Source organism: Lepidochelys kempii, chromosome 1, assembly GCF_965140265.1.
Source record: "Lepidochelys kempii isolate rLepKem1 chromosome 1, rLepKem1.hap2, whole genome shotgun sequence".
In the NCBI taxonomy this organism is placed as follows: domain Eukaryota; kingdom Metazoa; phylum Chordata; order Testudines; family Cheloniidae; genus Lepidochelys; species Lepidochelys kempii.
Window position 1 is genome coordinate 67739555 of NC_133256.1, and position 26089 is coordinate 67765643.

Sequence of the window (26089 nt, forward strand, 5' to 3'; positions counted from 1 at the left end):
GGCCCAGCTTGACAAAGGCCTGGCTGGGATGATTTAGTTGGGGTTGATCCTGCTTTGAGCAGGGGGTTGGACTAGATGACCTCCTGAGGTCTCTTCCAACCCTAATCTTCTGTGACCCTATGAAAGTTTGCAGATGACACAAATGTGGGGAGTGGTAAATAACGAAGAGGGCAGGTCACTGATTTAGAGTGATCTGGATCTCTTGGCAAACTGTGCAAAAACAAACAATATGCATTTTAATACAGCTAACTGTAAGTGCATGCGAGAATGTAGGCCATACTTACAGGATGGAAGACTCTATTCTTCAAAGGAATGACTCTGAAAAAGATTTGGAGATCGTGTTGGATAATCAGGTTAACATGACCTCCCAGTATGATGCTGTGTTCAAAAGGGCTAATGTGATCCTGGGATGCATGAACAGGGGAATCTGGAGTAGCAACAGAGAGGTTATTTTACCTCTGTGTTTGGTATTGGTGTGACCACTGCTGGAATACTGTGTCCTGTTCTGGAGCCCACAATTCAAGAATGATGTTTATAAACTGGAGAGGGTTCAGAGAAGAGCCAAGAAAATGATTGAAGAACTAGAACACATGCCTTATAGTGATAGACTCAAGTAGCTCAATCTATTTAGTTTAACAAAGAGAAGGTTAAGGGGTGAGTTGACTACAGGCTGTAAGTTCCTATATGGAGAACAAATATTTAATAATGAGCTCTTCAGTCTAGCAGAGAAAGGTATAACATGATCCAGTGGCTGGAAGTTGAGGCTAGACAAATTCAGACTGGAAACAAAGTGTAAATTTTTAACAGCAAGGGTAGTTAACCATTGGAACAATTTACCAAGGGTTGTGGTAGAATCTCCATTTCTGGCCATTTTAAAATCAGGATTGGATGTTTGTCTAAAAGCTATGCTTTAGAAATCATTTTGGGGAAGTTCTATGGCCATTATACAGGACATCAGACTAGATGGGCACAATGGTCCTCTCTGGCCTTGGGATCTATGAATTGAGGATAGAGGCTCTCTGTTCCTGTGCTCAGCCACACCCTGGTCTATCCTGGGGCAGGTGGGAACAGCCAGTAGAGGGAAAGTCCAGCTTTGCTCTAGTAGCCCTGGGATGGAGCTTGCTCAGAAATTCTGTTTCTATGGGGATGGCCCACATGCAGTTCTGTCACAAGTAGCAGCTGAGAAAGGATGGAGTCTGCTCAGTTGCTTTGTGGGGATGGTGTCTATGCAGTGTTGTCAGCACTGGGAGCTGAGAGAGGCTGGAGTATGCTCAATGAGGATGAGATCTTCTGAAAATTTAGCTGCTAAAATCAAAGTGTGTTGTGTGAACATAAGAACATAACATAAGAATGGCCATACTGGGTCAGACCAAAGGTCCATATAGCCCAATATTCTGACTTCTGACAGTGGCCAATGCCAGGTGCTTCAGAGGGAATGAACAGAACAGATCAAGTGATCCATCCCCTGTCACCCATTCCCAGCTTATGTGAACTGTGATCCTTAACGGTTTTATCCTGGTTGACATAATTTTCTCTTGGTGTCCATGTTCTATGCCAGGGATCAACAACTTTTGGCATGCCGCCATTTATAGGAAAAAAATTTTAACATGCGGACTAATGAAAATTTGATGGCTGTCTGGTGTCTTCTGTATGCCACCATTTTGATGTCACTCAAGAGCTATATTGTAGCGAAGTTAATGTATGCCCTTCTGCTTTGCTTTTTTACAGTGTGTAAAAACCCACCACAGGAGCATATTTTCCTGTACAAAAGTTCCCCAGTTCTTCCACAGCTATCCCAGTGGCCCTGTTAGATTCCTTACTGAGGAGGAGATAGTCCACAAGTGTAAATAAATACATTGTGTAATCATTGGCCATCTGCAGATTTTCTGATCTCTGTGATATTGTTACTACAATGATGAAAGAGCTGCACTACAAGAGAACCTTTGAAAGGGCTTAATCTGTACACAATAAATGGAAATCTCAGCAGTGGTGAAGTGTCTTGGAAATGCAGGAGCTCTTGGTCAGCCTTTTGAAATAAATAGGGAGTGGATTTTCCTGAGGAGAGAAAATAGGAGAAACATTTGTCAAAATGCAATAAACTGAATTTTCTACACATTCAGCTTGATCAAAACCTCTTCTCTCTTTCAACTCTTTCATCAGTACATTTGTTGTACAGCACCCCATTGCATGGTTTTATTATTAGTCATAGACACTGAGCTCAAAAAAGTAAAATCCATATGCAGGTAAGATAAGAAAACATTTTTCATATACTTAGATTGTAAGAGCTGTGGGTAGGGACCATTTTTGATCTATGTGTGTATGATGTGCAGCACAATGGGTCTTCAGTCCCTGATTAGGGCCTTTAGGTGCTACTTTATTAATTTTCAAAAGGAAAATGGTTGCATCTGTCGAAAGAAAGTGGCTTGGGTCTTTCCAGCTCCTTGCTCTTCCACACCCAATCTGTGCTGCTTGTCATCATGGCCAGAATATAAGCAGACAGGCACATAGGGCTCCAACTGTCCTTTATTGATATAATAATACTCTGATGAGGTCAAACTAGAAGATTATACGGTCTCTTCTGGCTTTAATACCGATGAAAATTCTGTAAATAACTCTTTCTATACGAAGAGTGTACTCTATAATAACCCAGCCTGAATTTTGGATTTTTTCCTCCAAACGATCACAGCTCCAGAAACAGAAGCTGCTAGAAGCTAGTCCAATGTGTTTATTTTCTAGTGAGAGCAAGAACTACTTGTATCTACATCTCATATGCCTGCAAAGGCGAGGGAGTGGGGAGAGAGATTATTTTGTTAATCTCCTTGTCGGCAGGAGAAAGGTCCAGTGGTTAGAACACATGTTTAGGAAGTGGGAGACATGGGTTCAGTTCCCAGCTCTGTCATGGACTTTCTGTGTGACCTTGGGCAAGTCACTTAGCCTCTGTGCCTCAGTTCCCCATCTGTAAAATGGAGATTATAATGTTTCACCTACAGAGATGTTGGGAATACGTATTTGAAAGATTATGAAGCACTTTGAGATCTACCAGTGAAAAGCACTGTAGTATAATTAGTTATCAGAATTCCCTTTATCCAAAAATCCTAGGTATCTAAATCCACAGTGTGTCCTTCATGTACCTCTGTGCTAATTAATCACTTGGTAATAACATCTCAATTAGCCTGTTAGGGCCTGTGCACTGTATTTGGCAGCAAGCTTCCCACCCTTGGCCCACAGACTTGTGCTAGCAAGGTTCCAGCTAGCACTCTAAGAACAGTTGTGTACACAGTACTTTGACATTGCAGCTTGGGCTGGAGAACAGGCTCTCAAGCCTACCCCTTTCCAGGCCTCCGGCCGTGAGCTTCAGCCTGAGCTGCAGTGTTTAAACAGCAGTTTTTAGAGTGCAGGCGCAAGCTGTGCTCACGTCTGTGGATCCAGGCCTGTTGGCTCATTCCCAGATGAAGTGTACACGTGCCCTTAGGGCAGGGGTGGGTAAACTTTTTGGCTCGAGGGCCACATCTGGGTATGGAAATTATGTGGCGGACTATGAATGCTCATGAAATTGGAGTTGGCATGCGTGAGGAGGTGTGGGCTCCAGGGTGGGGGCCAGAAATGAGTTCAGGGTGCAGGAGGGGGCTGTGGCAGGAGGTGTGGGGTTGGGCCGGGGATGAGGGGTTTGGAGTGTAGGAGGGGAATCAGGGCTGAGGCAAGGGGTTGGGGCACTGGGGGGTGGCTTAGGGCTCCAGGCGGCACTTACCTCAAGTGTATCCCGGAAGAAGGAGCATGTTGACCCTACGCAGAGGTGCGGCGAAGAGGCTCTGCTCCTCACTGCCCCATCCATAGGCTCTGCCCCTGCTGTGGTTCCCGGCTAATGGGAGCTGCGGGGGCAGCACTTGGGGCAGGGGCAGCATGCAGAGTGGAGCCCCCTGGCTGCCCCTACGCATAAGAGCTGGAGAGGGGTCACATCACTGGTTCTAGGAGCCGCGCAGAGCACCTCCCAACCCTGCTCCCCGGCTGGAGCAGGGTAAGCCCCAGATCCCGCTCCGCAGCGGGAGCTCAAGGGCCGGATTAAAATGGCTGGTGGACAGATGCGGGCTGTAGCTCACTAATTTATGGCTTTGCATTTGTATAGGGTCTTGAGCAGTTACTGAGACATAATGCTCTTACAGGAGCTTGCTAGGTCTACGTCAGTGAAACTGCAGTGCAAAATAGAACTTCTGTTTATCTCCTTCTTTGGGGTGATGTGTTGAACAGCTCACAAACACACAATAGGAAAACAAGTCCCTGTTCTGAAGAAATTATAATCTAAGTAAACAAAACAGTGAGAAATGAGCGAAGGGATCCAAGCAAGGTAAGTTTGGCGTGTGTTTTGATGGGTGTGTGTTTTTTTTATAATTTTGTAATGAAATTTTCTGTTACATTTTTTACTCCTTGTGATAGCGTGGCAATCTGCACCTCCTATCTGGAGTGGCCCACAACTGTCAGTGCCTACCTCAGGGCAGAAATAATTAGACATGCAATAGCATATAGTTGACTGTGTTACAAAGGAAACATTTAGCTTGCTGTGCTATAAATACCTCTCTTCTTATGTTCTAGAAAATTGTTACCATTTCAGGATGATAAAGTAAATGTTATGATAAGGTAAATCTTCTCCTTTAAAAGTTGAATGTATAATAATTGGATATCAGTGAGGTATATGATACATGGAATACGAGGCTTATTTCTGATGGCCATCTTAGGCCTTGTCTACACGGGGTGGGGGGATATCTATCTAAGGGTACGTCTACAGTACGAAATTATTCTATTAGAATTTTCGGGAGCTATTTTATACATTTGGTCTTCTGTGTCCCCACTAAAGCGCATGAATTTGGCAGATTGCATCCACAGTACCAAGGCTAACATCGAATGTTGGAGCGGTGCACTGTGGGTAGCTATCCCACAGTTCCTGCAGTCTCTGCCGCCCATTGGAATTCTGGGTTAAGCTCCCAGTGCATGATGGGGCAAAAACATTCTCGCGGGTGTTTCTGGGTGTGTGTCGTCAGAAAGCTACGGCAGACAATCGTTTCGCGCTTTATTTGGCGTGCAGATGCCATCCTGCTTTCAGCAGACGGTGCACCGCTGCTCTCCTGCTACTATGAATCCACCTCTCCAACTCAACTCTGCTCAGTCATCGTGAACCAAGCAGCACAGCTTCCACCACCAACTCTGCTCTCCCGCTATTGCCACGCTTCCGAGCTTCTCCATGTTGTCTGTCCTGGGCTACCACCTCCGTGAAAGCCACAGAAGACAACCATTTTCAGCCTTTGTTCGGCTACCGTGAATCAAACAGCACAGCTTCCACTGCCACTCTGCTCTCCTACGTTTCGTGCTCTTTTTCCAGGATTACCCATGCAGGCGCCATAGCCATGGAGTCTGATCAGATCTCCACTGCAGTTTTGACCATTGTAAATACCTCACGCATTATCCAGCAGTATGTGCAGTACCTGCAAAACTGGGCGCGGAAACGACAACAGCGCGATTACTATAGTGATGAGGTCATGGACACAGACGGCACGGCATGTGGTGATTGGGAGATTATGGTGCTGTTGGGCCAGGTTCATGCTGTGGAATGCCGATTCTGGGCCCGGGAAACAAGCACAGACTTGTGGGACCGCATAGTGTTGCAGGTCTGGGATGATTCCCAGTGGCTGAGAAACTTTCGTATGCATAGGGCCACTTTCATGGAACTTTGTGACTTGCTGTCTCCTGCCCTGAAGCACAAAGACACCAAAATGAGAGCAGCCCTCACAGTTGAGAAGCGAGTCGCCATAGCCCTGTGGAATCTTGCAACACCCGATGGCTACTGGTCAGTCGGGAATCAGTTTGGAGTGGGGAAATCTACTGTGGGGGTTGCTGTACTGTAAGTATCCCACAGAATCATTGACCAGCTGCTATCAAGGGTAGTGACTTTGGGAACTATGCAGACCATTGTGGATGGTTTTAATGCGCTGGAGTTCCCTAACTGCAGCAGGCAACAGACGGAATGCATATCCCTATCTTGGCCCCAGAACACCGGAGCTACCAGTACATAAACCGCAAGGGGTACTTTTCCATGGTGCTTCGAGCACTGGTGGATCACAAGGGACGTTTCACCAACATCAACGTGGGATGGCCGGGAAAGGTGCATGTCGCTCGCATCTTCAGGAACTCTGGTCTGTTTGAACAGCTGCAGGAAGGAACTTACTTCCCAGACCAGAAAATTACTGTTGGGGATGTTGAAATGCCTATAGTTATCCTCGAGGACCCAGCCTAAACTTTAATGCCCTGGCTCATGAAGCTGTACACAGGTACCCTGGACAGTAGTAAGGAGCTGTTCAACTATAGGCTGAGCAAGTGCAGAATGGTGGTAGAATGTGCATTTGGACATTTAAAAGCGCATTGGCGCAGTTTATTGAGTCGGTTAGACCTCTGCAAAACCAATATTCCAATCGTAATTGTTGCTTGTTGTGTGCTCCACAATATGTGTGAGAGTAAGGGGGAGACATTTATGGCAGGGTGAGAGGTTGAAGCAACTCGCCTCGTCGCCAGTTTCGCACAGCCAGACAAGAGGGCAATTAGAAGAGCACAGCAGGGTGTGCTGCACATCAGAGAAACTTTGAAAGCCAGTTTCATGACTGGCCAGGGTACAGTGTGAGTGTTGTTTGTTTCTTAAAAAGATACATTTTAGAGAACAAAGGGGACACTGTTTTTCAGTGAAACAGGAACTTCATAGTACACAGCACATGATCTTTCTGTACAAGGTTTCATTTTGCCTCTTATGCTGAAGTGCCTGCCGCTTTGGTGTGAGTAAGCCATCACATGCTGCCAGGCAACAGAATTCAGCATGCAGGCAGCAGCCAGGCAGCAGAATTCAGCTTGCAGGCAGCATGCGGGCTCTCTGAGATGATCGCTTCACACAACACCCTTCCCTTCCATCCCCTCCACACACACACCCACCGCGGGGCTCCGATGAGGATCTGAGCAGGGATGAGTCCTTTAAACTAAACGCAAACAGCCTAGCGTGGCTGGGTCTCCCCCCACCGCGTGGCTCCGATCAAGCTCTCACTCACCAGAAGTGCCTTCTTCAGGGTCATGGTCGGGGAGCATGCTTTGGGAGTAGGAGGAGGCTATTGGCTCCAGCATTAAGAATAGTTCCTGGCTAAGGGGGAAAACAGATTCCCCACTTGCTGCGTATGCACTGTCCTCCTCCTCCTCCTCCCTCCGTGCTACTCCCCCCTTGCAGGTATCCACGGACAGTGTTGGGGTAGTGGTGTCATCACCCCCCATAATTGCATGCAGCTCACAGTAGAAGCAGCATGTATGGGGCTGTGACCCAGAGCGCCCGTTCGCCTCCCTGGCTTTTTAGTACGCTTGCCTGAGCTCCTTGATTTTTGTACGACACTGTTCTGTGTCCCTGGAGTAGCCTCTTTCCGTCATGGCCCTAGAGACTTTAATGTTCGTATTTCCGTTCCTTTTTTTGGAACGTAGTTCTGCCATAACAGATTCGTCTCCCCAACATGCAGTGAGATCCAGTACCTCCCGTTTGGACCATGCTGGAGCTCGTCTGCGAATCCGGGACTGCATGGTCTCTTGAGATGGTGGACTCTGCATGGTCGCTTGTGCTGATGGTGACCAAACAGGAAATTCGAAAGTTCCCAGTGCTTTTACTGCCTGCCTGGCTAGTGCATCGGAGTTCAGAGTGTTGTCCAGAGCGGTCACAAGGGAGCATTCTGGGATAGCTCCCGGAGGCCAATATCGTCAAATTGCGTCCACAGTACCTGTAACCCGGAACTGCGATCTCGATTTTCGCACTACTCCACTTGCCAAGGTGTCAGAAATCAGAGTAAAGAGCCCTTTAAATCGAAAAAACTGGTTTGGTCGTGTGTACGGAACCAGTTTTATTTCGAGGTAACTTGGCTAATTCCGAAATAACCACGTACCGTAGACCAGGCCTAAGTTACGCAACTTCAGCTACATGAATAACATAGCTGAAGTCGACATACTTAGATCTACTTATTGCGGTGTATTCACTATGGTAGGTTGACTGCTGATGCTCCCCGTCAACTCTGCCTACGCTTCTCGCTCTGGTGGAGTACCTGAGTCGACGGGAGAGTGTTCGGTGGTCAATTTATCACATCTTCACTGGATGCGATAAATCAACCCCCACTGGATCAATTGCTCTGGAGGTAAGTGTAGATATTACCTAAGTAACTTGCAACAAAGGGCAGTATGTTCTAATATAAAGAAGCACAAGTTTCAAATACATAAAGGAATGAATATTTTTTTCCTAGCACATGAAATTGCACACAGATAAACAACAAGGAACATTCTCTTTCATTCTATCATTGATAACTTAGTGGATTTTATAAGTTATACGGTATTACGTATATAAGTACACATCAATTTTTAATTAAAATGATCTCTCCTGTTTCTGTCAAAATAATTTCCTTTCCTAGTTGTTTATAGTAGACTATAGGAGGTTGTATGTATGCACATTGATTTCCAGCCTCTGGTGATCCACTTTTTTTCTGTTGGTAGGAATGTGAAATTGAATTTAATGCTCTGTTTAGTGGGAGGATACAAATCTTAATCTAATCTCTGACAAGAGAATATAAACTTCCAGGTTCAAAGATGTTGGAAAGATGCTAGAAATATTTTCAAAAAGTTCTTGTTTTATATTACATATTACAATACATACTATTCAGTGGTGATGTCTGGGGGTTAAATCCAGTAAATGTAAGACCCTAGCGTGAAAGTCGGCTGAGCAACAGTATCATGGGCTCTGTCCTTAAGTGTTTACTTCTCTGTCTGAGTGATTTGCTACTTTCAAGTGCTTCTCAATGAATCAGTCTTGAGGAGTGCTGTAAGCTTTTATTTTCATCAAACAAATCAGTAATTGTGTTTTCCATTGCAAGTGGGGCTCCTATAGAAGGCAATGATTTGGCAGTTGCATATACTGAGTTATTTGGTATCTCATGTAATCCAGAAATGCTGTTATTACTTGACGGTGTTCTAAAAAAGTCAGATTTAATCTTAAGGGTACTTTAAAAAGTCTTTATAATTATGGTCCAAAAATCTACACTTATGCTATATTCAGGATGCTGTCAGCATTCTAGTGTTGAAGAGAGAAGTCATTTTATTTTTTCAGCAGTGGAGTTGTCTTTTTGAGCTACTGTTGATTTTCTTCCTGTTCCACCCATGTGACTTGCGAGTTCCTGGCTTCATTAATAATCAAATATAGATACTAAGGTCAGAAGGGACCATTATGATCATCTAGTCTGACCTCCTGCACAACGCAGGCCACAGAATCTCACCCATCCACTCCTGCAAAAAACCACACCTCTGTCTGAGCTGTTGAAGTCCTCAAATCATGGTTTAAAGACTTGAAGGAGCAGACAATCCTCCAGTAAGTGACCCGTGTCCCATGCTACAGAAGAAGGCGAAAAACCTCCAGGGCCTCTTCCAATCTGCCCTGGAGGAAAATTCCTTCCCGACCCCAAATATGGCGATCAGCTAAACCCTGAGCATATGGGCAAGATTCACCAGCCAGATACTACAGAAAATTCTTTCCTGAGTAACTCAGATCCCACCCCATCTAAATCCCATCACAGGCCATCGGGCCTATTTACCATGAGTATTTAAAGATCAATTAATTACCAAAATCATGTTATCCCATCATACCATCTCCTCCATAAATTTATCGAGTTTAATCTTAAAGCCAGATAGATCTTTTGCCCCCACTGCTTCCCTTGGAAGGCTATTCCAAAACTTCACTCCTCTGATGGTTAGAAACCTTCGTCTAATTTCAAGTCTAAACTTCCTGGTGGCCAGTTTATATCCATTTGTTCTTGAGTCCACATTGGTACTGAGCTTAAATAATTCCCCTCCCTCTCCGGTATTTATCCCTCTGATATATTTATAGAGAGCAATCATATCTCCCCTCAACTTTCTTTTAGTTAGGCTAAACAAGCCAAGCTCCTTGAGTCTCCTTTCATAAGACAAGTTTTCCATTCCTCGGGTCATCCTAGTAGCCCTTCTCTGTACCTGTTCCAGTTTGAATTAATCCTTCTTAAACATGGGAGACCAGAATTGCACACAGTATTCCAGATGAGGTCTCACCAGTGCCTTGTAAAACGGTACTAAAACCTCCTTATCCCTACTGGAAATACCTCTCCTGATGGATCCCAAGACCACATTAGCTTTTTTCACAGCCATATCACATTGGCGGCTCATAGTCATCCTATGATCAACCAATACTCCAAGGTCCTTCTCCTCCTCCGTTACTTCTAATTGATGCATCCCCAGTTTATAACAAAAATTCTTGTTATTAATCCCTAAATGCATAACCTTACACTTCTCACTATTAAATTTCATCCTATTACTATTACTCCAGTTTATGAGGTCATCCAGATTCTCCTGTATGATTTCCCGGTCCTTCTCTAAATTGGCAGTACCTCCCAGCTTTGTATCATCCGCAGACTTTATTAGCGCACACCCACTTTTTGTGCCGAGGTCAGGAATAAAAAGATTAAATAAGACTGGTCCCAAAACTGATCCTTGAGGAACTCCACTGGTAACCTCCCTCCAGCCTGACAGTTCACCTTTCAGTAGGACCCGTTGTAGTCTCCCCTTTAACCAGTTCCTTATCCACCTTTCAGTGTTCATATTGATCCCCATCTTTTCCAATTTAACTAATTCCCCATGTGGCACGGTATCAAATGCCTTACTGAAATCTAGGTAAATTAGATCCACTGCGTTTCCTTTGTCTAAAAAATCTATTACTTTCTCAAAGAAGGAGATCAGGTTGGTTTGGCATGATCTACCTTTTGTAAAACCATGTTGTATTTTGTCCCATTTACCATTGACTTCAATGTCCTTAACTACTTTCTCCTTCAAAATTTTTTCCAAGACCGTGCATAATACAGATGTCAAACTAACAGGCCTGTAGTTACCCGGATCACTTATTTCCCCTTTCTTAAAAATAGGAACTGTGTTAGCAATTCTCCAATCATACAGTACAACTCCTGAGTTTACAGATTCATTAAAAATTCTTGCTAGTGGGCTTGCAATTTCGGGTGCCAATTCCTTTAATATTCTTGGATGAAGATTATCTGCGCCCCCCGATTTAGTCCCATTAAGATGTTTGAGTTTCGCTTCTACCTCGGATATGGTAATATCTACCCCCATATCCTCATTCCCATTTGTCATGCTACCATTATCCCTAAGATCCTCTTTAGCCTTATTAAAGACTGAGGCAAAGTATTTGTTTAGATATTGGGCCATGCCTAGATTATCCTTAATCTCCACTCCATCCTCGGTGTTTAGCGGTCCCACTTCTTCTTTCTTTGTTTTCTTCTTATTTATATGGCTATAGAACCTTTTACTGTTGGTTTTAATTCCCTTTGGAAGGTCCAATTCTACTTGACTTTTAGCCTGTCTCACTTTATCCGTACACGTTCTGACCTCAGTAAGGTAGCTTTCCTTGCTTTCCTCCCATCTTCCACTCCCTGTATGCTTTGTGCTTTTTCTTAATCACCTCTCTGAGATGCTTGTTCATCCAGGTTGGTCTACAACTCCTGCCTATGAATTTTTTCCCCTTTCTTGGGATGCAGGCTTCCGATAGCTTCTGCAGCTTTGATTTAAAGTAATCCCAGGCCTCCTCTACCTTTAGATCCATAAGTTCTTCAGTCCAATCCACTTCCCTAACTAATTTCCTTAATTTTTGAAAGTCAGCCCTTTTGAAATCAAAAACCCTAGTTACAGATTTATTTTTGTTAATCCTTCCGTTCAGTTTGAACTGAATTAGCTCATGATCACTTGAACCAAGGTTATCCCCTACAATCATTTCTTCTATGAGGTCCTCACTACTCACCAAAACCAAATCTAAAATGGCATTCCCTCTAGTCGGTTCAGCAACTACTTGATGAAGGAATCCCTCAGCTATCACATCTAGGAAAATGGGAGCCCTATTATTATTACTAGCACTCGTCCTCCAGTCTATATCTGGGAAGTTAAAGTCTCCCATGATCACGCAGTTTCCATTAGTATTTACTCTATTAAAAACATTAAAAAGGGCTCCATCCATATCCAAATTAGATCCCGGCTGTCTATAGCACACCCCAAGCACTATCGCAGGGGCAGCTCTAATAGTTTTCTTCCCCAATGTAATTTTTGCCCAGACGGACTCTGTCTTATCCATTCCATCGCTTCTTATTTCTTTACATTCTACCTCATCCTTGATATACAATGCTACTCCCCCACCTTTACCTTTATTTCGGTCTTTCCTAAACAGAACATACCCTTCAATACCTGTAGTCCAGTCATGACTGCTATTCCACCATGTTTCTGTTATCCCTATCATATCTGGTTTCACTTCCTGCACCAGTAGCTCTAGTTCCTCCATTTTGTTACCTCGGCTCCTTGCATTGGTGTACAAACATCTTAATTTTTGCTGTTTGGCCTCGCTCACATTCTGTACCCTATTAGGCACGGTCATTCTACAGCCAGTATAACCTATTAGACTGGTATCCACACTGCCCTTCCTCTTTATATACATTCTCCTACCCATGGCTGTATCCTTTCTTTCTTCGTTTTCTTCCCTCTCAATGCTAAAATCTGGCGTGGAGATTACCTGGACATCTCCCCCAGATTCCTAGTTTAAAGCTCTCTTAATCAGTTGAGCCAGCCTCCATCCTAGAAGTCTGTTTCCTTTCCTACTCAGATGAAGTCCATCCCGAGAGAACTGTCCTCGGTCCATGAATGTTTGTTTGTGGCCATACATCCCAAAGCCCTCCTTATCGCACCACTGCCTAAGCCATCTGTTAATAGTCATAATCTTATCACATCTTTGTTGCCCTTCTCTAGGAACAGGCAGAATCCCACTAAAGATCACCTGAGCCTCAATTTCCTTAAGCGTCTTCCCCAGCCTAGCATAGTGTCCCTTAATACTTTCCAGCAAGAATCTAGCCATATCATTTGTTCCCACATGAAGGATAATTAGGGGATTCTTTCCTGCTCCCTTTAGGATCCTTTTCAACCTCAGGTCTACATTCCATATCTTAGCACCTGGAAGACAGCACACCCTTCTATTCTCTGGATCAGCTCTGATTACAGGCCTGTCTATTCTTCTCAGTAAAGAGTCCCTGATCACATAGACCTGCCTTTTCCTGGTGATGGTGCTATTCTCCACTCTATCCCCTGTTCCCTCTGGCTGCAAGTTCTTTCCATTCCTATTCTCCCTTGTAATCCTCTTCAACCCATCCTGTATCCTCCTAGGGCTCATATTTGGTGTAGTCTCCATTGACTCTTCCCTTTTCCTATAGGACTAGCCGCTCTTCTCTTCTTCCTTGACCTTCTACCTACAGCAACTACCTGCTGAGCCCCTTCTTCATTTTCCAACTCTACAAACCTGTTCTTGAGCTCTATTTCTCCTTTACTAGCACGTCTTTTCCTCTGCCTGGTTCTTTTAGTCACATGCTTCTACTGACCACTTTCCTCACCCAGTCTCCCCTCAGAATTCCTTAGCCCTGCTTCCATCTGCAAGTCTGAGCTTTTCCCTTCGATACCTCATGTCTTTGCTCCATAATCTGCTCAGACTCCTTCCTAAACTCAACCAGACTTTCCACCTGCATCTCCAAACCTCAGATCTTTTCCTCTATCAGCTCTATCAGACAGCATTTAATGCAGACAAAACTCTTACCGAGTACCCCCTCCAGGATCATGTACATACTGCAGCTTCCACATCCAGTCATCTTCATTGTGTCTTCCACTACATGGGTCACTCCCACTTCTGCCTCTGTATCTGTCATAGCCTTCCCACCTAAATCCTGTTAATCTGGGAAACACAAACCATTCCAAAACACCAGCACCCACAGCAAAACCAAATCCCAAACAAGTACCACAATTCAAACTCCCCTGTTTACAGCTCTGTTTGCTGGCTCCTGTGCCACTGCCTGACTGGCTGGCTACCTTTATAGGACCCCTAGTCAGAGAAGCCCCGCCCCCTAATCAGGGCTCAGCTTCTCTCCCATCACAAAGCCCCTACAAGCCTCTCCACGTACAAATACTACCAATACAAAACCAAATACAAATACCTTCTCCTCCAACAGAACTCCCACTCAAACTCCCCTGTTTACAGCTCTGTTTTCTGGCTCCTGTGCCGCTGCAGCTGGAGGATGGTCCATATGGATGCTAGTAAATTCTGCTTTAGGTGATGAGTGACAACATTTGATGGGTCTGTATATATTACATAATATAGACACACATAGAGAAATTCATAATAACAAAGAAGTGGGAGGGACGGACTTTATGATGGGTAGGTGGCATGCAAACTGCTGAGCAGATATGAGCCTCTCCTTTTGTTGTATGAATGTATTGGAGTGTTCCTTTATAATTACTAATCTCAGTGGAATAATCCAAGCACATCTGGTAAGGTGAAGGAGCTACAATTAAACATTTTGAATTTTTTTTGAAAAACGAGAAGTTGTAGTAGCTCTTTTAGGAACAAATGCAGATGCTGGGTTTTTTTGAGTGATGTCCATATTGTATTCAACGGAGGGGTTATGCACGTGCACCATGTGTCCGGAGCTGGAGCTTTTGGAAATAGTACTGTTCAGCAGTCCACACATGTACCGCCTTGTGGTTTTGCCCGAGGCGATAGAGAATGCAGCGAGCCACCGGTTTCTCCAGTTCCTTTTCACTGACACATGGTCCAAGTCGGAGCTTCTACTCTCCTATCAGCCTTGTGATCCACTTTCCAAAATTTTACAAGAGTATCCTTAGTACTGTCCATACACCAATGCCCATCCTTCCGACCCTCTTTTAGAGGCTGCCTCAAACTCTTTCTGCCAGCATGGAAAGCCATAACAATGGACAAGTGGGTCCTAGATATTATCTAGGGTGGCTACGTCATAGAGTTTACAGCGATGCCCCCATATTGCCCTCTTCCTCGGTCCACATGCGTGCAACACGCACGCAATGACTTCCTCCAACTAGAGGATGACTCCCTGTTGCGGAGGGGAACTCTGGAACTAATCCCAGTTCCCTTTCAGAGAACAGGGTTCTACTTGAGCTACTTCCTAGTCTCTCTCCCCTCCCACCCCCCAAATGGGGGATGGGCACTGATATTGGATCTTTGATGCCTCATCTGTTCGATTTCCAAACCAAGATTCTGCATGGTCACACTTGCAACAATCATTCCCTCCCTAGAAAAAGGCATATGGTTTACAGCTTTCGATATGCAGGATGCCTACTTCCATATTGATATACACCTGACAAACAGAAGGTTCCTGAGGTTCAAGGTGGGACCTCAGCTTTTTCAGTACAGGGTTCTACTGTTTGACTTACCACTGCCCCACGAGTGTTCACAAGTTTTCTCAGTGGTGGCAGCTTATCTCAGACGTGACAGGATCCTCATTTTTCGCTATCTGGATGACTGGCTCATAGCACCACAGTCAAAGAAAAGACACAGGAATTGATGTCCCAACTGCTTCTACCCCTCTTCTCTCTGGGGCCCAGTGTCAACATCGAATAATCAACTTTATGCCATAACACAATCCCTGGAGTTCATAGGAGCTTGCATAGATGAGACTTCCACACAAACTTATCTACCATGGGAAAGATTCCATACAATAAGGGAACTAAATACGTTGGTGACTTCCAATCCTTCCTATGGCCAAAATATGCCTCGCTCTCTTGGGACATATGATGACCTGCACATACGTCACGCCCTTCGCTCACATTTATCTGCACCACCTTCAACTCTGGCTACAAAGGATCTACTCATCCATGCATCAACCTATTCACACTCTGGTATGCATGCCACCAGAATTCTCTCCTCATTACAAGGGTGGATGAACCCAGTATAAGTCTATTCGGGAATGACCTTCCTCCCATCCGCAACCACCATGACCATCATAATGGATGCGTCCCTCATGGGTGACTGCATGACACAAGGCACCTGAACAACATGGGAGTTCCGGATGCACATAAACATATTGGAACTCCGGGCAGTATGCAAAGTTTGCCAGGCATTTTTGCCAAACATCCAGGACTGATATGTACTTGCCATATCAGACAACACTACTGCAGTCTTCTATATAAACAAGCAAGGGGGAAACAAAATCCCGAGCTCTGTATACGGAAGCTATATGCCTGTGTGAATGGTGCATTATGCACAAAATTGTTTTGACAGCAACCTAACTGACTGGCACCCAGAATGTGATTGCTGATGCTCTCACAGAAACTTTGCAACCAACCACATATGGGAATTGCATGACTCTGTAATGGCAGACATCTTTGGCTGATGGGAACCCCAGCAAGTGATCTTTTCAAATCCCACAACACCACCAAATATAACCAGGATTGTTCAAAGGGAGGAATTGGAGCCCAATCACAGGGGGATGCCCTAGTCATTGATTGGTCAGGCAGCATGAACTCTGCCTTCCTCGCCTTACCCTCATAGCATGAATAATCCATAAAATCAAATGAGAGAAAGCAACAACCATTCTGATCTCCCTTTTCTGGCCTCACCAATTCTGCCTCCTGCTTCTCCTCTGCATTTCAAAGCACCCTTCACTCGCACTTCAGGCATTCCCGGCGCTACTGACTCAACACAATAGCATATTCAGACTTCCAACCTGCACACTGTTCAACTAATGGCTTGGTTTTTGGATGGACACCACCACTAGCTCAGGAGTGCTCTCTGGCAGTGCAAGATGTCCTTTCAAGTAGCAGGAAAGATCATAGAATATCAGGGTTGGAAGGGACCTCAGGAGGTCATCTAGTCCAACCCCCCTGCTCAAAGCAGGACCAATCCCCAATTAAATCATCCCAGCCACGGCTTTGTCAAGCCTGACCTTAAAAACCTCTAAGGAAGAAGATTCTACCACCTTCCTAGGTAACGCATTCCAGTGTTTCACCACCCTCTTAGTGAAAAAGTTTTTCCGAATATCCAATCTAAACCTCCCCCACTGCAACTTGAGACCATTACTCCTCGTTCTGTCATCTGCTACCATTGAGAACAGTCTAGAGCCATCCTCTTTGGAACCCCCTTTCAGGTAGTTGAAAGCAGCTATCAAATCCCCCCTCATTCTTCTCTTCTGCAGGCTAAACAATCCCAGCTCCCTCAGCCTCTCCTCATAACTCATGTGTTCCAGTCCCCTAATCATTTTTGTTGCCCTTCGCTGGACTCTCTCCAATTTATCCACATCCTTCTTGTAGTGTGGGGCCCAAAACTGGACACAGTACTCCAGATGAGGCCTCACCAATGTCGAATAGAGGGGAACGATCACGTCCCTCGATCTGCTCGCTATGCCCCTACTTATACATCCCAAAATGCCATTGGCCTTCTTGGCAACAAGGGCACACTGCTGACTCATATCCAGCTTCTCGTCCACTGTCACCCCTAGGTCCTTTTCCGCAGAACTGCTGCCTAGCCATTCGGTCCCTAGTCTGTAGCGGCGCATTGGATTCTTCCATCCTAAGTGCAGGACCCTGCACTTATCCTTATTGAACCTCATCAGATTTCTTTTGGCCCAATCCTCCAATTGGTCTAGGTCCTTCTGTATCCTATCCCTCTCCTCCAGCGTATCTACCACTCCTCCCAGTTTAGTATCATCCGCAAATTTGCTGAGAGTGCAATCCACACCATCCTCCAGATCATTTATGAAGATATTGAACAAAACCGGCCCCAGGACCAACCCTTGGGGCACTCCACTTGACACCGGCTGCCAACTAGACATGGAGCCATTGATCACTACCCGTTGAGCCCGACAATCTAGCCAGCTTTCTACCCACCTTATAGTGCATTCATCCAGCCCATACTTCCTTAACTTGCTGACAAGAATACTGTGGGAGACCGTGTCAAAAGCTTTGCTAAAGTCAAGAAACAATACATCCACTGCTTTCCCTTCATCCACAGAACCAGTAATCTCATCATAAAAGGCGATTAGATTAGTCAGGCATGACCTTCCCTTGGTGAATCCATACTGGCTGTTCCTGATCACCTTCCTCTCATGCAAGTGCTTCAGGATTGATTCTTTGAGGACCTGCTCCATGATTTTTCCAGGGACTGAGGTGAGGCTGACTGGCCTGTAGTTCCCAGGATCCTCCTTCTTCCCTTTTTTAAAGATTGGCACTACATTAGCCTTTTTCCAGTCATCCGGGACTTCCCCGGTTCGCCACGAGTTTTCAAAGATAATGGCCAATGGCTCTGCAATCACAGCCGCCAATTCCTTCAGCACTCTCGGATGCAACTCGTCCGGCCCCATGGACTTGTGCACATCCAGCTTTTCTAAATAGTCCCTAACCACCTCTATCTCCACAGAGGGCTGGCCATCTCTTCCCCATTTTGTGATGCCCAGCGCAGCAGTCTGGGAGCTGACCTTGTTAGTGAAGACAGAGGCAAAAAAAGCATTGAGTACATTAGCTTTTTCCACATCCTCTGTCACTAGGTTACCTCCCTAATTCAGTAAGGGGCCCACACTTTCCTTGGCTTTCTTCTTGTTGCCAACATACCTGAAGAAACTCTTCTTGTTACTCTTGACATCTCTTGCTAGCTGCAGCTCCAGGTGCAATTTGGCCCTCCTGATATCATTCCTACATGCCCGAGCAATATTTTTATACTCTTCCCTGGGCATATGTCCAACCTTACACTTCTTGTAAGCTTCTTTTTTATGTTTAAGATCAGCTAGGATTTCACTATTAAGCCAAGCTGGTCGCCTGCCATATTTACTATTCTTTCGACTCATCGGGATGGTTTGTCCCTGTAACCTCAACAGGGATTCCTTGAAATACAGCCAGCTCTCCTGGACTCCTTTCCCCTTCAAGTTAGTCCCCCAGGGGATCCTGGCCATCCGTTCCCTGAGGGAGTCGAAGTCTGCTTTCCTGAAGTCCAGGGTCCGTATCCTGCTGCTTACCTTTCTTCCCTGCGTCAGGATCCTGAACTCAACCAACTCATGGTCACTGCCTCCCAGATTCCCATCCACTTTTGCTTCCCCCACTAATTCTACCCAGTTTGTGAGCAGCAGGTCAAGAAAAGCGCCCCCCCCTAGTTGTGTCCTCTAGCACTTGCGCCAGGAAATTGTCCCCTACGCTTTCCAAAAACTTCCTGGATTGTCTATGCACCGCTGTATTGCTCTCCCAGCAGATATCAGGAAAATTAAAGTCACCCATGAGAATCAGGGCATGCGATCTAGTAGCTTCCGTGAGTTGCCGGAAGAAAGCCTCATCTACCTCTTCCCCCTGGTCCGGTGGTCTATAGCAGACTCCCACCACTACATCACTCTTGTTGCACACACTTCTAAACTTAATCCAGAGACACTCAGGTTTTTCTACAGTTTCGTACCAGAGCTCTGAGCAGTCATACTGATCCTTACATACAGTGCTACGCCCCCACCTTTTCTGCCCTGCCTGTCCTTCCTGAACAGTTTATAACCATCCATGACAGTACTCCAGTCATGTGAGTTATCCCACCAAGTCTCTGTTATTCCAATCACGTCATAGTTCCTTGACATCACCAGGACCTCCAGTTCTCCCTGCTTGTTTCCAAGGCTTTGTGCATTTGTATATAAGCACTTGAGATAACCTGTTGATCGCCCCTCATTCCCAGTATGAGGCAGGAGCCCTCCCCTCACAGACATTCCTGCCTGTGCTTCCTCCCGGTATCCCGCTTTCCCACTTACCTCAGGGCTTTGGTCTCCTTCCCCCGGTGAACCTAGTTTAAAGCCCTCCTCACTAGGTTAGCCAGCCTGCTGGCAAAGATGCTCTTCCCTCTCTTCGTAAGATGGAGCCCGTCTCTGCCCAGCACTCCTCCTTCATGGAACACCATCCCATGGTCAAAGAATCCAAAACCTTCTCTCCGACACCACCTGCGTAGCCATTCGTTGACTTCCACGATTCGACGGTCCCTACCCAGGCCTTTTCCTTCCACGGGGAGGATGGACGAAAACACCACTTGCGCCTCCAACTCCTTTATCCTTCTTCCCAGAGCCACGTAGTCCGCAGTGATCCGCTCAAGGTCATTCTTGGCAGTATCATTGGTGCCCACGTGGAGAAGCAGGAAGGGGCAGCGATCCGAGGGCTTGATGAGTTTCGGCAGTCTCTCCGTCACATCGCGAATCTTAGCCCCTGGCAAGCAGCAGACTTCTCGGTTTTCCCGGTCAGGGCGGCAGATAGATGACTCAGTCCCCCGGAGGAGAGAGTCCCCGACCACCACCACCCGCCTTCTCCTCTTGGGAGTGGTGGTCGTGGAACCCCCAACCTCAGGACATCGCATCTCATGCCTTCCAACCAGCGGAGTCTCCTTCTGCTTTCTCGCCCCAGACATATCATCTGGTCCACTCTCCGCAACAGTACCTGTGGAGAGAACATGAAAGCGGTTAGTTACCTGTGTCTGTGTTACTGGAACCCGGACATTCCGCTTACCTCTTCTGGAGGTCACATGTTGCCAAGCTTCTTCACTGGCCTCTTGGCTCCTCTGTGCAACCTGCTCTATATCTTTAGAGCTTTGTGCCCCTAGAAGCCTATCCTGAGTTTTGTCTAGAAAATCCTCAGTTTCTCGTATGCAACGCAGGGTCGTTATCTGTTGCTTCAGGCCTTCAATCTTCTCTTCCAATATGGAGACCAGCTTGCACTTCCACAAGATTCCACAAGATGCCTGTATTGAGTCAAATGGACGCATTTCATTTCCTGGGCTACATGACAGGGCCTTGTCTCCAGAGTGGCATCCCAATACTCTTGGATTATTTACTCTTTCTGAGGGACTCAAGGCTGGCCCTCAATTCCATCAAGGTGTATTCAGCTGCCATTTAGCTCTTTTCACCCACTGGTGGATGGTCAATCCGTTTTTGCCCACCCCCTACCTGTATGATCCTGGAAGGGCCTTTTTTGAAAATACCCCTCCCCCGCTTCAGCCTATTGTCCCCTAATGGGACCTTAACCTCGTCTTCACCTCATTGATGACCACCACCTTCAAACCTATGGTCTCCTTCTCTCTATCTTTTTTATGAATGTTGCTTTCCTCATCACCATTACATTGTCTAGGAGGATTGGCAAACTGGGAGCCATGGTGGCTAACCCGCTCTTCATGACTTTCCGTAATGACCAGGTCTCTCTCTGCCTTCACCCCAAGTTTCTACCCAAGGTGATTTCCCAGTTCCACCTCAATCGAGCCATACATTTACCTACCTCCGAACAGTACTACTTTCAAAAGCTCTGGCTCCTGATGCATGGCGCATGTGCAAAACCCCTCAGTGGAATACAGATGGGAACCACACATCCCAAAGAATCTCCAGTTACAGGTCAGCAATTTTGTTTTTAAAATAATTGTGTGTGTTGTCAGTTTGATATTCCATATATGCAGGAGGGAGTTTCATCAATTTCCAAAGTAAGTTCCATAATGGAGCAGATCTATTTCTTCTAATATTCTGCCTATTGCAATAGCCAATATCGCATGCCTCAGATGAGAGAGTCAAAGTCCTATATTTCACTTAATTGTGAAGTTATTTACCATTGGGGTGGTATTTCTTTTGTTCCCAGAAGATCATCTTAATCAGAAGTAATTATAGTATTTATAGTCCTTGTAATTGTATCTTAGCCAATGTAACCACATGAACTATTTTTATTCCTATAAATGAATAATCCTTTTGTGAATCTCACTAAACTTATTTACTTCAGTGATATATCTTGGATCAGTTTTTTTCACAGACACTCCTTATGGCCCTGATTTATTAAAGCACTGAAATAAGTGCTTAACATTTAGCATGTTCTTTAGTGCTTTCATGAACAGGAATGCTTTCCTGAAGCAGGCCCATAAGAAGAAGGGGGAAGTGGCTAATTCCTATTCCTTGATATTTTGTAGTATTGTTAGCACTATTAAAACCACTGTCGCAATTCACCCCAGAAGTGGCTGAATTGCTTTGAGGATGAAATTAAATATTTTATATAGATAGTAATTTTTAAACGCTCATGAAAGGCCCCATATAAATAATTTTTTATGCAAGATACTGTGTAATTTTCTTTTTACTGTTTTAAATTATACTAGTCTTATGGCTTTCAAAGCCTTGTTATTTTTGTGTTCTTGGAAAGGGCATATAGGAATGTCCATTTATGTTCGATATTATGTTGATGAGAGCATAGTGTAAACATCTATATAGCTACTGTTTATTGGTATATGTCTATTATTTCTTCTCATGTGTGTCCTTTTTAAACTAAGTAGTCTTTTAAATCTCTCGTTTTATGAAAACAGTTCTTTTCCTGAAATATACATTTGCCCCTCTTCTAGAGCTTTCTTGTTTCTGCTAAGTTTGTAGCTGAGTATAGTCAAGCCTCTGCTGTAATTTATTTGGAAGTAGGGAGAAGGTGGGGCTGTATAAGGCTGTGTCGACACTTAAAATGCTACAGCGCTTCAGCGTAGACACTCACTACAGTGACTGTAGGATTTCCCGATCGCTGTAGGTAATCCACTTCCCTGAAAGGCGGGGGTAGCTAGGTCAGTGGAAGAATTCTTCCATCAACTTAATGCTGTCTACAACAAGGGTTAGGTCAACATAGCTGTCTCTCTCAAAACCGTGGATTTTTCAAACCCTTGAGAGATATAGCTGTGCTGATGTAAGTTTTCAGTGTAGACTAGCCTTATTACTTTGCGCACAGTAATGTCTTCCACTCAAGGATCTCAAAGCACTTTATACATATTAATTCACAAACTCAACAAGGCAGATAGTATTTGCATTTTAATGATGGGCAAACTGAAATACAGAGAAGTTATGACTTCTCTAAGTTTATATGATGAGGCTAGGTCTACACTATGACTTTCTGCTGGCATAGCTATTAGAGCTAGGTGAAATTTTTCAAACAAGTAGTCAGTTCTCTGAAAAATGCAGTTTTGGTTGACCCAAAACTAATCTTCTCTCTGTCTGATTCAGAGAAGGGATTTGAATCCACACCTTCTTCCGCCTAGCTGAGTGTCTTAATCATCAGGCTATAGAGTTGTTCTCACTCTCTATCTTTGGCCGAGTGAATATTTAAATATTTATACAAAATGGAATAGCGTCAACCGGAGAGATGCAGAACAGAATAGGCCCTGATCCTTCAATGAGCTCTGGACAGACAAGCCCCTTTTGTACATTGTACATTTTTGTCAGAACTAAATGAATAATTATAGTAGTAAATTCTTAATGTAAGTGTTAGAAATATAGAGTCATAGAGATTGATGCCGGAGGGGACCACCAGATCATGTAGTCTGACCTCCTGCATATGACAGGACACCAAAACCACCTAGAACCCCACACAAAACTCAGCAACCTAAATTAGATCAAAGTAGTATAGTAGTGATTATAGTACTGATTTCTAAATAATTTTTTGGAATGAATGAAAGTGAAATAATTGACTGTTCACTTCAGATTACATCATTTCATATTATTTCATTAACATTTGGTGTTTACCCTAAAAAAATCTACAGACTGCTCAGTTTATATTAATTTATTTTTATAGCTCATGTACAGAAAATAGTTATCAAAAATTTAATTTTTCAGTTACTAAACACCCTGTACTGCTTTGTGGTGCAGTAAAATAAATACCCTTTCCAGCAAGTGTTCCCTATTAAGTTAGACAGCTTTTTCTTTTTATATGGTATGCTGAAGATCAGATAATGTATGCACAGCTTGGAAGCTGCGTTAGTGTCAATTTGTATTTCTCACTCGAGTCTTTCCTTTTCCTGAAATTAGGTGTGGGTTGGTGTTGAACTTGGGGGTGAAGAGGTGGTAAGTTACACATCTGGTATGATTGTGGTTTCAGAAATCTACATCAGAGGGTTAGCAGTGAGGTATATCAGCTGCCACTCTTTTCATATTCTAGCTTCATCTCTCTGTTTTAGGATACAGTGCATAGGTTGCTACTGAACGACTAGCTAATTCTTATGTTGTGAAGGACTTTGCTTTTGAAAAAATTTACCTTATCTAAGTGATATTGATAGTAAAGGGCCTTTCCTGTTTGAGGTTGATAAAAGGCATAAAGGAAACATTTTTATAATGTTCAGGAATTTTTTATCTTGCTACTTCCATTGACTTCCTAAAATACTGAGACGTTTGTCAGATAACCTTGCCATGTTTTCATTTGCAACTTGTTAATCAAAAGCTGTTTTTTTAAATTTTACAGAGTTTATCAAAACACAATAGAAGTAACATTGGAACAGAAGGTGGACCACCCCCTTTTGTGCCATTTGGGCAGGTATAGTAGTCTTTTTTTTTTTTTTTTTTACACTTTTGACCTTGGTATAGATGTAATCAGGATTAATATTTTGTAAAATAATTTTAAAATCATAATGACTAGAAGTTCTATTGTTAGAATGGATAGAGTGACTATTTTCCTAACTAATAGGAAATGTGAAATCTTTATTTTAATACATTCTTTTTGATTTTTCAAGATAACGCACTTTTTTACGTGTTTTCAAAATGTTAGTTAAATGCTTACCACTGTGGCAAATTGATTCTTTAGATAATTCGGAATATTGCTGATTCCAACACCTCATAGATTTCAAGTCATGATCAAAATTGTCCCTTTACAATTAAAAAAAAATAAAATCCCAAAACACCCTGAAAATAACTTAAAATGCAATCTAATGGCTATTGAAAGTGTGTGTGGGAAAGAGAGATTACTTTTCAGTATATTTGACCTTGGTAGATTGAAGTCAGGGGTGTCAGGCTCTGATCCTTTATAAGTAACTGAAACATTTTGCCATAGACACCATGGCAGATATCAAGGCTAACATTCAATACATTGTCCAAGATAATACTGGCTGTGGACAATGAGGAAATTGTGTATTATTTTTATGACTATCATATGCCCTGCAGTTATCTCTGATATTAGCCTGCCTAACTGCCAAGAGTTAAATTAAAAGAGACAGTTAAGGGAGAAACCAATGGAAAATGAAACAATGACACACATGAGAGTCCTGGAGGAAACCAAGGAAAAGCTTTTTATTGGGGAATACCCCAAATGACTCATCCAGGCTTGGATGGTCTATTCTTAGGCTGAGCCTAAGATCAAAGGGAATCCTAAATATAAGAAAAAATGCTGTCCTTGGGAAAGAGGAGTGTGAGAATGGGTTGTGAGCACATGGAAGCTGACACCCAGATTGGCAGAGATAGGGGGAGTATGCTGTGAGTGGGACAGGTTCACTGATGTGAGTAATCTGCACCTCCCAGAGCTACTGATAGGCTAAATTTTTAGAAGGAAGAGCACATCAGATCTTTCATTCTATTAACTCATTTAGGAAAATGCTTTATGCCTTTGAGGAATGAACATATAATGCTTTGTTTTGAAGACACTGCTTTGTGTCACTGTTAATATACGCTTTCACTGGCTCCCAAATGGAAACTCTTACAGGAGCCAAAATTGGATTGTTAACGTAGTTATGAGCCAGTGGGACTGCAGCCTAGAGATCTAGTCTGTAAGTGGTCAAACGTGAGGTTCCACCCAGAATTAGGTGCAGAAGGCCCGGTCTGTCACCTAAGAGATGCATTTGAGGGGGACTAAAAAGAGGTCTGAGGCACAGTTTGCCCTGTAGCCATGTCTCTGGCTGACTGCTTAATTATTTCTGTTCAGACCACAATATCTTGGACCCCTAAAAATAAAATAAATAGTATCTAGTTGTGTCTCTGTGAATTCCAGATATTTCACAGGAGCAGGCTTGGACTTCAGGTTATTTATTAAGATCCCTAGTAACTCCTGCAATCAATCATGTGATGATACTGGTGGATCCTTGGATACCTGCCAAAGTACTGAACTTGATCAACCCATCATCCAGGGAATTGTTCAACACTAGTTATCTTTGAGACCCGATAACTCTAAGTGGTTGGCAAATACAAAATGCTGCTCCACTATCAGATATCTGGTGTGTATGTGAGCCAAAATATACAACTTTAGGGGTGCCTAAAGTTAAACACTTAATAGATTTTAGAGGTGTTGTGCATCCCCAACTCACACAGAAGACAATGGGATTTGCTTTAATACCTCTGATGATCATTTTTATTTAGAGGTTTACCTAATGAATTTATAGCTAGCGCCTGTGAGCCAAGTTCAA

The 26089-nt window shown here is 44.1% G+C and overlaps 1 protein-coding gene across 8 annotated transcripts in view; it reads left to right on the plus strand.

Moving 5' to 3' along the window:
- Positions 1 to 26089, plus strand: part of TDRD3 (tudor domain containing 3) — a 442979-nt gene that overhangs the window by 190481 nt on the left and 226409 nt on the right. For all 8 annotated transcript variants that reach the window (XR_012159207.1, XR_012159206.1, XM_073346158.1 and 5 more), the window contains one exon: positions 24163 to 24234. Coding sequence is in view for 6 of the 8 variants with exons in the window: in XM_073346158.1 (XP_073202259.1) it covers positions 24163 to 24234 (72 nt within the window). In the remaining 2 variants the exon portion in view is untranslated. The remainder of the gene's footprint in view (positions 1 to 24162; positions 24235 to 26089) is intronic.